The sequence below is a fragment of the Odontesthes bonariensis genome, chromosome 1 (genome assembly GCF_027942865.1).
Source record: "Odontesthes bonariensis isolate fOdoBon6 chromosome 1, fOdoBon6.hap1, whole genome shotgun sequence".
Taxonomy (NCBI): Eukaryota; Metazoa; Chordata; class Actinopteri; order Atheriniformes; family Atherinopsidae; genus Odontesthes; species Odontesthes bonariensis.
Genome location: NC_134506.1, coordinates 28,962,109 through 28,975,684, shown reverse-complemented (window position 1 = coordinate 28,975,684; position 13,576 = coordinate 28,962,109). Strand labels below are relative to the sequence as shown.

General features: G+C 40.0%; 1 protein-coding gene across 1 annotated transcript in view; it reads right to left on the bottom strand.

Moving 5' to 3' along the window:
- ush2a (Usher syndrome 2A (autosomal recessive, mild)) overlaps positions 1 to 13,576 on the bottom strand; it is a 222,274-nt gene that overhangs the window by 70,429 nt on the left and 138,269 nt on the right. Inside the window, exons 53-61 of the mRNA XM_075463126.1 lie at positions 12,410 to 12,744; positions 10,697 to 10,852; positions 9,919 to 10,082; positions 8,800 to 9,009; positions 6,468 to 6,670; positions 6,264 to 6,376; positions 4,622 to 4,850; positions 3,041 to 3,209; positions 2,692 to 2,913 (exon numbers count right to left, since the gene is read on the bottom strand). Coding sequence (XP_075319241.1) covers positions 2,692 to 2,913; positions 3,041 to 3,209; positions 4,622 to 4,850; positions 6,264 to 6,376; positions 6,468 to 6,670; positions 8,800 to 9,009; positions 9,919 to 10,082; positions 10,697 to 10,852; positions 12,410 to 12,744 — 1,801 coding nt within the window. The remainder of the gene's footprint in view (positions 1 to 2,691; positions 2,914 to 3,040; positions 3,210 to 4,621; positions 4,851 to 6,263; positions 6,377 to 6,467; positions 6,671 to 8,799; positions 9,010 to 9,918; positions 10,083 to 10,696; positions 10,853 to 12,409; positions 12,745 to 13,576) is intronic.

Sequence of the window (13,576 nt, the reverse complement as noted above, 5' to 3'; positions counted from 1 at the left end):
CTGGCGTAACAGAACCTTAGGAGAGTAGATGATATTCATTCTGAGATAGCAAACTCAATCATCAGATAAATGGGCTTTAAATCTTTCACAAAAATAACTATATATTCATTATATGCACTTAAGACCATATAAACTGCCTCTGCAGGACTGCTTTTAGAGTTATTTTTGTGGCAGAACATGTAAATACTTCTAGCCCTAAGAAACTATTAGGTGGTACTTAGATTAGTTAATCTAAGAACAAAGAATTATATAAAATTCCATGAAACAGAAGGAGAAGAATAAAGGTTAAAACCAATGAGACATCTGAGAAGAATGTAGATTTTGAGTTTGCTTGTCTCTCTTGGGACAGGTTGAATAGGGTCACATTCCTGCCTCTTATTGTGTTTCACCTGATTTACACTGGGAGCTTTTCCCTTTAAAAAATAAATTGTCTACCAGTGTGTATGTGTGAGTGTAAATGTTGCATATTTTTTGTTGAGTGTGCATGTGTGTTCACACATGCATGCTTCTGGCAAGTGTGTGTAATTATATATGATTGTGGTTCTGTTAGGGCATGGATGCTTGTGTGTTTATCTGTGGGTGCACATGAGCACACAAGCCAGTATGTGTATCTGTTGCCAGACGGCTGTCTCCTGGTATTGCAGTTCCCCTGCAGTGTGTGTGTATGGTTGTTGACAGTGTGGACGGTAATGTGTGATAGATCGCACTTCAGGGACCCCATAATCACATCAGCCTAACCTAGTCTATCAGCTGGGCACAATGGGATACCCTTCACTCCTCCTTTAATCTGCACCATCTAGTTCTTCACAACTCTTCAGTTCTTTTCCTGCTTTATCTCCTACTTACATCTCCCATTAACTGTCTTTTTTTCTTAGTTTTTCAAAATTTTAATTTATCTGATGGATATGACGCAATTTCTTTTGCTCTTTCTTTAATACTTTATCCTTCTTTTCTATTCTTTTCTGCATTATTTCTGCCTGATTGTAAATTCTTTCTAACAGTATCAATATGAAAATGTATCACATTTATCTGGCTTTCTCCTTACAATTTGTCTTGCATTCAATCTTATAATGCAACTTATTTAATCCGGTACTATTTTTTGAGAGGAATTGCATATTTTTGGTATATTTCTTTTTAACTCAGGTTTTGTCTTTCTGTTTTTCTTCCCTATTCACAACTCTGCGGTGAGAGACCAAGGTTAAGTACGCCATACTATAAGTTTTGCTCCGTGCATGTTGTGTGTGTGACTGTCTTGAAACAGACATGTGGGGTCGAGGTTGCATAGCTGGCCCATAGGCTCCCCGACAGCGCAATCCACCCGGCAAATGGCCCTTAGCCTTGCTAGCACTGCTAACTCCACAATCCATCATACCATATGCTCTCAATGGGGAAGCTAACGCTAATGACTGATGAGTGAATGAGAAAGGGGCACATAAAGGGAGGTCGGTGGATGAATAGGGAGGCAAGGAAGAAAACATGGAAGAAGAAAAGAAGTGCATGAGACTAGGCAAAGAACTAAAGAGAGTGTGGGAAAAAAGTTGAGGAACATCTGATGACAAACGAGGACAACAACTGTAAAAAGAAGAAGGAAAGTAAATATGAAAGGAAGATGAGAAGGTTGAGGAGGTGGGGAGCATATGCACTCCTTGGGAGGCCTCCTCAAATGAACGATGACCACATAGCTTGCTCAGTTGGAAGAGACAAAAAATGATCCAGTTGAGGAGAAGAATGAGAATCATGAGGCAAAATGAACAACGGTGGGAAGGGGTCCAATTTATGCTTAAACTATGCTTAACTATCCTAAGAAATGTTAAGTATTGCCTACTAGAGAGAAAACTGACAATGCATGAAGAGACCAGATGTTGAGCAAAAAAACCCCAAAAAAACCCCACAGTTCTTCTCCGACACTGGTCTTTGTTTTAACTTTTCTCTCAGCATCCATGTGTTTTTGTGTGTGCAGATATCCTGTGTGTGTGTGTCAGTGTTTGTTGATAGGCTAATGGAGTACTATAGGCCTGCCCATATGGGGCCATTGTTTATGTGTGATGAATAGAGTCCACGTGTCTATCTCTGGCATTCAACACTAAGTGAATCCTGCCGAGAGCACCCTGTTGACGGTGTGTGCGTGTGTGTGTCTGTGTGATATGTCTATATGTATCAAAGTGTGTGCGTGACAGAGAATGAGTGTGTATTTCTCCTGCTGTGTGCTTGGCAGTGCCCTCAACGGTGCCATCCTGAGTGTGTTTCATCATCATCTGCCATGACAAAGATGTCTAATGACACACACTTACACTGACACCCACACACAGACGCACACTTACAGTCCCATCTGTGCCATGGTATCCGGGTGCTCTGGGACACTGCGGGAGAGGAGGACAGGGAAACGACCCCACGTTCCTGCACCATGTGTCTTCCTCTCAACCCTTTTCCTTTCCTTCCTTCTCCTGTCGTTCTTCATCTTTTTAACTCAGTATCCCCTCTACTCAACCTCATAAATACAAAGATATCACCGGGGACTTAACTTTGCATCACAGTAACTACTTTCCTGAACAATAGACCATTTGCATGACCCTTATAATAAAGGACTTTAGTAAGAGTATTAGTTTAATTTTCCCTTGTGCCAGAATTTGAAAATATACTAATAAAAGATGATACTGACGTACCATTCCACCCGTCTGTTTCTTCCCTCACCTGGAGTATATTTACGCACTTCCCCCCTCTCAGCATCACCGCAGCACACCAGGGTATCGTCTACAATCCGGCCTCCACAGCATTGGACCCCATAGCCATCATAGAGGCTCCCACTGCAGCAGAGCTGGCCGCCTGTCATGGAGTAAGGAACCCCCCCGCAGCAGCTGTCACCCAGCCCCACTGAGACCCGGCCCTGCAAGTGGTCAGGACAGCAGTATTCATCTACAAAGACAAGGACAGATGAAGGAAATGCTTAAACATGGAGAAGAGTAGACTCAAGTCAAGTGGAACAGAACACTGATGTTAGTACAAAAAAAAAGAAAAAAAAAGGGAATTAAAAAAAACTCACTGGCTTTTACAGGAACATAATACCCTCCGCAGCACTGGTGGTTTGGAAGAGATGGGACAAGTTTGCCATTGCAGCACACAGGGTTGGAGGAATTACTGAAACTTAGATAACGGCCCTCACAGCAATGATGACGTGGCTTCTTTGAGTACAACAGTCCATTGCAGCAAACCTGATTCATATGCAATTGGACACAAAGATAAAGCATGTAAACAAAATCCATGACAGCATAGCTCACAGTAATTTGCACTGAAAGTATGGGGCTATCAACTTTTCACCAAAGAGGTGACCATGTAGGGATATTTAAAGCAACCTGGAAGTTTGAGACACAATAAAACTGAAAATATATTGCTTCAGGAAATACTTTAAGAAAAAAAACAGAAATCCCTACATTTAAAAAAACTGAAGCACAAAAAAGGCATCAAAAGAAAACACTTTGCATTTCTAAAATCACTAAATACACATTTTTTAAATGAGTTTTTAAAATGTCTTTTGGTTTGTTTTCAAGTTGTTTGTATTATCATGTAAAATCATCTTTCACTTCAAACTTGTGACATCTATGCCACCAAAAAGGTAAACTTGATGAAACCCAAGCAACAATGTCCAAAAATCTTCACTTTGAGCATTCTTGTATTTGTTAATCAACATTAATATAAGCAATCAATAGTTGTGGGGGCTGTAATGACCATCATGCAAAAAATGAATAAATAAATAAAAACTAAACATGCATGCCACTGTATGTCTTACAGAGGCAGCCTTTTTAACTCGTGAAGGAAATAGCATATGTTTGCTATACATGTCTCCTTTACATTGTGCATGTTTGTTTTGAGAATGTGTATTTTGTCATTTGCATAAACTCGTAATGTGGCCTGTATGGGTACATTTGCTTATGTCAGCTTAAATGTTTTAACTGTTTGTGCTACTGGATGCTTTGGGACTATATGTATAGTAGGCATTCGCTTTGCCAACTTGGCTGGCATTCAATGACACAAGGATGGAAGTCAATGCAGATGACAAGTTAATCTGTTTAGAGAAATTAATTGCTGCGATGTTGATCATGCTTCCCATCATAACGCCCGTGCTATGCTTCTTTGTGTGTGTGTCTGAGGTTTGTTGAGGACTAATATCCTGTGGGAGTATGTGGGACTACACAGAAAGAATGCATTCTCCACTTCAGATGGGCAGCCAAAGCAAAGACCCTGGTGATCTATTTTGTTTTGCACATTGTTGCACAATGAGGGAGAGAGGGCTTTCGTGTTTACTTATGGCAAATTCTGCTTAAATAGAGTTTTGCATCCAGGTAAGAAGGGATATGGTGAGAAGATTGCAACCGAAAGATTAAAAAACAGAACAAACTCAAACAGAGAAAAATGAGGAGAAGAATTGTGACCCCTCTAATGCCCTCAATACATTCATTTTTATTATCTTATTTAGCAGCAACACATCCTTGACACAAATATCATATAGAAGCAGTGTTTTGCAACTCGGAAATAAAATAATGATTTTGTTTTGGAAAGGATCAAAGAAAGAAAGGATACAGAACATAAAAAAAAAGTAAATCATGACAAAATGAAAAAAAATCACCTGTGTGTCAGGACTGAAGCATGATGTCCCACATACACCATGACTCGCAGGACACTGCAGGTAGGAACATCTAAACCTTAAACCACCTGCACTGTCTGACTCCTTCCCCAATGGCGGTGTTAGCCCTGTTAACCCATCAGCACATGATCTAAGGGTCCGTCTTAAAACCTCATAGCCCAGCATGATCCCACTGGGTTTGCCTGGATGGGACCAATCTAATCTCACCAACCTGACGGAGAAGGGGTGGAGGGGGGAGACAAGAACAAAGTGAAAGTGATAGGCGAGTCTACGTGTCTCCTTCACACTCCTTTCACACAATTGTACACAAGCATTCACACACACAAACTTCCAAACACACACATGCATTCATGCATGGTTAATGCCCGACAAAGTTGAGTTACAGTGTCAGGATGTGTGTATCTTTATACACTTCACAGTATTGATTTTCCCCTTTTTTATCTCTGACATCTTTGGCAGGGAAAAGATCTGTGTAGTAACACTGACTGAAGAGTTACTACTTTCACAGTCTCCGAGACAGAAAAAAAGCCACAAATCAGCACTTGCAACCATAAGATTTGTAACATTACCAGTTGGGTTATACATAGGAAATAGAGCATTGTAATGATTATAATCTGACTCCAAATAACTGCTAGTTTACCACCATCAGTCCTTAACTTTGTGCTAAAAACACAATATATAGTTAAAACACTTCTATATATCTATGTTTACAGACTGAACTGTAGAAAATAAATAATATACATGGAGTTATTGTGTATTTGATGAGTGGATCTGATTAAAATGTTTCAATTATTTATTGGAACGCAGAGGTTTTTGGAACCCCCAATGAAAACTACCATTACTAATTAATCATTAAGTAAGTAGAAGATAAACTAATACCCAAAATACATGTATATTAAATATGAAACATGGTGGTAAACTTCCTAAGAAGACATAAAACTGCTTGTAGTAATGCCAGAAATAAATATTAAAGCCTAATTGACTGCTGTAAAAGGCCTGCAGGAAGACTTGAGTGTACTCTGGTCTGGTGGTGGACTGCTTTATCACACAACACTACCTGCACAAATATGAACTTTGTCAAAGAGATATGAGAAGAAAACAGCTCTACATGAAAAGAGGATGGTGTCTACGACAAAAAAACCCCAAAGACATTACTTCAAGAGGCACATCCTAAAGGTGTAGCCCTGGAGCTCAGAGTCCCCTCATCCAAACCATCTTTAGTCTCTTTCACATATACCTATTCACGCTGGGACTGATGCTCCTTCACTGTGCATTGTTTCATGTGTGAAAGTACAGAGGTGAAACGTGGGATTGAACTTGATTTGCTGCCTGATACGCTAGCAAGAACGGTAGAAACAGAGGCGAAACAATCCCACATTGTGTGTACTTGCACATATTAAGCCGGCACTGTGGAACTCACCACTCTAACCAACGGTGTTGTTGTCACGCAGCTGATTCCACGACACTGGCTTGATGTGTGTAAGGACACGGTAATGTGGGTCTGTTCCGTCTCTGTTTGGCATGTGTGAATTATGAGGAGGAACAGCGGCGGGTCAATGAAAACGCCTTTTCTTTTGCGCCGATAAGGACAAGGTGGATAGGAGGCAGTGCATCTCTATATTACCTGGAACTGATTACTTGTGCTTGTGGCATGGCCAAATCAGAAGGCAGATCCTCCACAGTAGTTGTTTTGGTTACATTACTTCGAGCACAAGCGTACACTGTGCACACTTCCACCTGAAACACACACGTCAACACAGAGGACAATAACACACTGTCCATGTTTGTCTATCAATGTTAGAATGTTTGCTTTTGATTGCACATGTACCTGTATATTATACACAGTAAAAGGCTGTAGGTCCACCAGCAGGTACGAGCCAGAGCTGTTGTCTACGCTACCATGAAGATGATCATTAACATAAATGTTGTAAACAGTGACTGCTCCATTGGGTTGAAGAGGAAGGAACCAGAGCACACGTGCTGTGCTGCTGTTTACTGGAACCACTTCTGGAGCAGAGATCCCTTCTGGTTCTGAGAGTGGCACACAAGAGTACAACATTTCAAAGTCAAAATTTGTTTGAGGAAGAAAAACTAAACGTCTGTTTGTCCAATGAAATATTATTTAAAAAAAAGCCAGTTGCTTATCAGTTTTTATGTAAACTTCAATCGTGGTGCTGTCCTCCATGGAGCTATTTTTGGTTCAGCTGCAGTGTGTGTACATATATAGATATCTCTCTCTCTCTCTCTCTCTATATATATATATATATAAGAGGGTATTTATGTTTATTTCTGAACTTACACAACATTTAATTCAGTTGTGCCAATATTTCTGAACAGGACTCTGGAGGAAGATCAGTTTTGTGCCCAAGCGTGCATTATCACACTGATAATTCTGTTTAGTTTATTAACCACCATCATTAAGTGGTGGGCTGCGTTTAGGTTAGTGCTTGGCTGCAAACGAATTGGGTTAGTTTCTCTTATCTGAGTGCAGAAAAATAGCTTCCGTATGACCAACTCAACCCCTTTTCTTATTCTTTTTATTTTTGCTCCCTCAGAATAAATTCTCAATCTTTCTTTGAGACAGTGCTGTCTCTTTTCTTTCGGTACTGTGTTAGTTTTTTTTTTTCTATCCCATGAATTACAGGGAGAGTGAAGAACATGGAAAAACAGGGAACAACTACAAGATTATCTGTGAATGAGCCAGACACAGAGCCATGGACTAAAAATCTAAGAGAAAGAAAAGAGAATATTGTTCATCTAGCTGTGATATAATTTAATGATGAAAATCAAGCTGAGAAAAGTGACAGTCAAACCCAGAGTAAGTGAATAAGGTGTGAGGATTGCGGGTGTGAGAGGGGTAATAATAAAGACTATCTATTATTCTAAGTGAAAATGTACTCAGCTATGAGAAGTTAACCCAATTCATTTACTGCCAATGCACTTCCCTAAACCCAACCTACCGCTCAAACATTTCATTTACTGTAGGAAGGCATTATCAACGCAATGCTGAACACAGAGCCCCTTTCCTCATACACACACACAGACATTCACATGTATTTTTCTTGCCAATTAGTCCTGACATTAGCATTGCCCTATAGATTGCAGGCCACGTTAGGGTGGTTGGTAGGGTTGAGTTGCATTAGTTAAAATATATTAGGTCCCTTAGTGTGTGTCTCTGTGTGTGTGTGTGTGTGTGCACTCTTATAGCTGTAAAATAATGAAATTACCTCAAGAGCCCTCTCAGTTAAACGAGCCATGCTTTGCCTTTAGCACCTAATGATTTTCTAATGTTTTTAATGCACTTTTTATTATACAGCTCAGATTAGAGCGAAGGAAAGAGGCCTCTGACATATGATTATACTGAGACAGGGAGAGAAGAAAAAAGATTGTCATGCAGAGGAACTGAGAGGGAAGTAAAGACAGAATTAAAGCAACAGACAGAACAGGAAGTGGCCCCTGACATTTGATGACAAGGAGTGATTTGACAGAAGAAGCTGTGAGGAGACTGGGATCAGGACTGATGACAACAGAATAACTTGTACAAATCAAGGTAAGTAAAAGAGGAACCTGATAGGGAAATGATAATAGATTTAATAACTGATAGACTTTACTCCTCCTCCCCTGATACCCTCCTTGTTATTCATTTTACAAATGTTAGGAAACATTAAGGAAACCAAACTGCATACTTTTGTTGCATTTTTGTCTTCTTTTTCAAAGTCAAAGTAATTTTAGTGAAATCATACACTGTAAAAACTACATCTGTGTACTTATATACAGTTTAAGACTGGGAGTACCTATGTTTGGCGTCTTGTTTGACAGGTGGAATATAGCTTGTGAATCAAGATGGTGTGAGTGCAGTTTGTGCGTGCATGGTGCCAACAAGCATTTTACAACACCTTAAATCTGCCTCACACACACTTTGTATTGATTTCATGCCTCACTACATGATGTGTTTAACATCTCCTGTGAAGCACAAAGTTGCAGAGAAATGCATCTTAATCTAGACACATCTCATGGATGTACTGGGTTGATATACTGTACACGACACACTTATATAGACACAATTCACATGGCATAATTACACCATCACACATGGATAACGACCGATTTCATTTATAAAATCAGTGGCCAGTCTAAATCACAATCTAATATACCATTACCTCCGTCCGCTGTGGTGACATTAACTTTCGCCTTAGTTGTATTATGTGCTCCGTTGGACACCTGTAATGACACCACGTACGTGGTACTGGGCCAAAGGTCACTTATCACTGTGGACTTGATCTTTGGTCCAAAAGCCAAAATCAGACCTGGCTGGGGAGACTCTACAGTGAGATAGAAAGACTGCACCTCTCCCTGCAGGTCTTGCAGGGCTGAGAAAGACATGAAGAGGAAAAAGAGAGAGTGAAGGAGCAGTTAACATAAAAACAGAATTTGGTTCTCTATTCTAATAATTCTTATTAGAATTCAATAAGAATCTTATGCCATGAAAACACAGTGTTGCTTAACAGGTTATGAATCATTTAAAACATCTTACATGAACAATGATGATGTAAAATGTTATCAAATCCTACAAGTGGATAAGAAGAACCTGATTAAACAAATGAGACAAAAATATGACAAAACTGTCACAATTATGTGAAACTCTGGGATTAGCAGCTAATTTCAAGATCAAGTGAAAGTCAATACTTTTCAGTCAGTGGGATGAAGATCAAGTGTGACTGAGTGCACTGTTTTACATAAAGAGCAAGGACTTCAGAAAGAGAGTTGCTGATGCTCATCAGGATGGAAAAAGTTACACAAACATCAGGACTCAACCAATCTGCGGGCAGACTGTGTACAAGTGGTTAGAATACCATTGTTATCCTCCCCACGAGTCGTCGACCCATTGCTGCCAGTTAACGTATTCATTAAAATCCTGTGAACAAGCCAGACTACAGCCAAAAAATCCTTTGTGGACAAACAAGACCAGAACAGATCTTAATGGTAATATTTCAAAGGGACCAGGTGAATGAACTAATCTTAATCGGGACAATCTTAATCCATTAAAAGTTCTTTTCAGAGTTTAAGTTGTTCTGTACAGATAAATGGACCTTATGACTTTAAAATCTGATATTTTGGGTCATATTTATGCGTAATTTTCCATCTATTGTGTGCATGCGTGTTTATTCTTCTGATCCTATCCAAAACAATTTTTTCAAATAATTTTTTTATTAAAGACCTTTGCTGGGTAGAGCACATGAGCAATGCTTTGGTGTGATGAAGGGAGAGTGTCAACTTACAAGGCTGTGTCCAGTTGACTTGTATAGCTGTGTGATTGATAGCATGAGCAGACAGAGACGGAGGCCTGAGGGGAGCCCCTGCCATGGTCACTGCAGTAACAATATCTCCCGAGGTGAAACCCACATCATTATGAACAACCAACTGGTACTGGTAACGGGTGAATCTGTGGAGAGAAAAAAAAAGAAAAAAGATGTTCCTGGTGCAAGTGATTATTTAAACAGGATGAACATTTCCTTTTAGTGGAATAAATTCAAACGGATATGATAGTGAAACGGTAGGGGCATCAGTTGGGGTTATAATTTAATAAAACTGCACCATATTCATGAAGAATCAAATAGGGGTGAAGTGACTCAATCTAAATATTTAATTAATTCCAAGTTGAGGGAATGGCATTCTTAAACGGTCTCTCTCCACTACAGGCTCTGGGAACAAAATATCAGGAATATGTCGAGGGAGCAAAAACAATAACGGTATTTTCTTCTAACTTAGAAAACTTGAAGCATTTGAAAGCTGGTCGGTTGCTTATAACAAAGCACAGCAGAGACAGACCCAGAGTGTTTTAGTGTGCATCGACAGAAAAAAAGTCCTTCCACCAAGTGGCAAACTGAGATTAGGGGACGCTGTGTGAAAAACAATTTAATTCTTTGGGATATTTGCTTAATGTATCTTTGAGCGGTATTAAAAGATCGGCATCAGCAGCAGCTCGCCGATCGGCTCTGCACACACTGTTTGCTGCAGCGCTGCCGTTTGCTCTAGAGCTCATTTCAGTAATCTCACCTGCTTAGGCCTTTATCTTGGTAGAACAATTTGGTGCCGGAGTAAACATGAAGCCAGCGATGGAGATCTTCAGAGGGGGGTGGGGACAAGGTTGTTAATGTGGGCACCGTGGTGATGGCCAGGGACTGGTGGGTTTTACGTCTGAGCAACTTGTATCTGAGGTGGAAATTTGAATAAAAGAAAACACACACGCACGGTTGGATGTTTAGGAATCCATTAACACACAAGAGCACAGAAACCGCACTCTATGTACACTCACATTTGCACACACAATTTTCAACTGACTCTTATCACTCATTTCCTGTTCTTCTGCTGTTTTTCATCATCTCTATTCTTCTACTTTCACTGCATCTCATCCCTCACTACACCCCTCCATCCGTTGTTTTTCTGCAGGATTTGTGTTTTCCTCTCCCCACAGTGATGCTAATTTCTGCTGTAATCAGAAGAGAAGGGCTTAATGCCGCCTTTTAACCAACCCACTTAGACAAACATACAAAGCTGAGGAGTGCAGAACAGAGAGGCAGGCTCATGCATTTTAATCGCCTGCGAGGAAAATGGACCTTTATTTTAGGCCTAATCGCAGACAGAGTAGAACAGGACAGAACAAAGTGGACCAGAATGTGCATCAGAACTGAGAAAACACTGATTAAAATGCACAACACTTAGCTCATTAGCTGGGCACTCATGTTAGCAGCTTGTTAACGTGTTCTATCTGCTTGTTTGCGTGAGTTTTTCAGCAGCAATTTAACATCCTGAATATGTCTCTGAAACATGCTCATTTTGGTCGTGTTTGTCTGGTTTGTAAACTTTCAGATTATGTAAAGTTAAGACACAGAGTAAAGTTACACTGACACAGAATCCGCTTGTGCAGAGCTTTATGCACTTTCTTTCACTCACTTGTAAACGTACTGTTTGTCCTACAGTTATCACAGAACAAAAGATGCTATTTGTTTATTGGCTAGATTATTGGCAAAATTCTGAAACCAAGAGTTAGAAATAATAAAGTTTTATAATGAAGTGCTCTGGCATATTGTTTGATGAGACAGTGAACTCTGGACAGAAAACTCACAGCAGGATTCTTGCACAATTGTGAAATCACAGACACAACAGAATCGATCTAGCCAGGCTCAATGTATGCATTTGTGGCCAAGGCACTTTTTTGTCGGACCCTTCAGAATCTTATACTGGCAGGTATGGGTTGGTTTCAGGTGTGACATAACTCAACATTGGTGACTAATCGCAATGTTAGCATACTTAGTGATACAGAATCAGTTTAATCAAATCTGGAGAGTATTTCCTAATTGAAGGAAGCCCCGAGAGAGAAACTGGAAGATTTGATCAGTCAAAAAGATGTTTTTGTTTTTCTACTGAAAAAAAAAGAAGAGTTTAATTTACAGTCTAGTTTCTATGGGACTGCTTCATTGATTTGATTGGTTAAACAGACAGATAACTTGTCCAATGATCTTCCGAACAATTTTTCAATTTCTACAGTTGGGAAAAATACTTTTTGACATGTATCGTTACCAATTTTTCAAATTCAATGAAACTAAACAATTCTGTCTAAAACCCAATACTTCTGTTTAACACTATTTAATTGGAATTGTATGAATATTTAAAAATCATGACAATAAACACTGGCACATGGTAACTTTACTGTTCATGGCAAGTCAGAGACACATTTTAGCATGAACTGTTGTGTGCTAAAAATTTCACCTGACATTAGGTCCATTGGGCCTGCTTGGTGGTTGCCAGGATATGACCAGTAAAGACTCACTGACTGCCACTATTGAGAGAGGTGCAAGGCCTTCAGGGCTTGTGGGTAATGTGGCAGCAGGAGTTGGAAGACTTTCTGTGCATCCCCCAACATTTCCACCACCTTTTGAGCAAGCCAACACTGTGACACTGTAGTTTGTGTATGGAACAAGGTTTCTGACGGTGACGTTGAGCTCAGATATATTCCCAGTGTCGTGGGAGAGTCGGGGTTCTGGGAGGCGGATTTCATATCCATGAATGTCTCCATTGGGAATCAGAGGAGGTGACCACGTGACCTGTAAACATAAACATTTTAGATTTAAGTTTTGGGTTTCTCATTTAAAATACAGCATTCAAATGAATGTCAAATGTACAGCCAAAATAAATCTCACTCTAACTGTCCCACTGTCCTAGATGAATCGCTTTTTACATTTTTTATCATCATCAGGACAGAAAAAAGATGGCAGATGGATAGACTATAGAAAACCCCAGCATACAGTAGTGCATATGCATGTGAATGCAGAGATTGCATCGTGTGCACACAAATACATATGTATATCAGAGTGTGAACACATCTGCTGTCAGCTTTGAGTGGCACCAGTCACTTGGGAATGTGAAAGAACAATATTTTGATGGTCACTGTGTGTGTGTGCGTGTTTGTCTTGTGGGGAAAGATAACCTGACTTTGACTTGAGCAGAAGATTCCTTTCATCACATTTAAAACAGGGCACACACACAAAAACACGCATACGCACACACGCGCACACACACACACACACACACACACACACACACACACACACACACACACACAGCATGCTAAAATAATGAAAGCGGCTGATAATGGAATTGCTGCATGCAAAAACAAAAGCTTGCCGCCGTAGAGCGCTGCATCTGATTTGGAAACAGTTCAGTCTGTCAGCATTTCAGAGTGTGGATGAGGGCAACTGGTGCACACATACATGGTATCGCACACATATACAGTAAACACAGAGACCTTTTCCTCATTGAATAAAGTCACAACATTTTATAGCGCGCGCACACACAAACAAACACACAAAGATGCACACACACTTGTGGAAACAAAATGTCAGTGAGCAGAGAGCTTGTTGATACTTACAAGTTTAA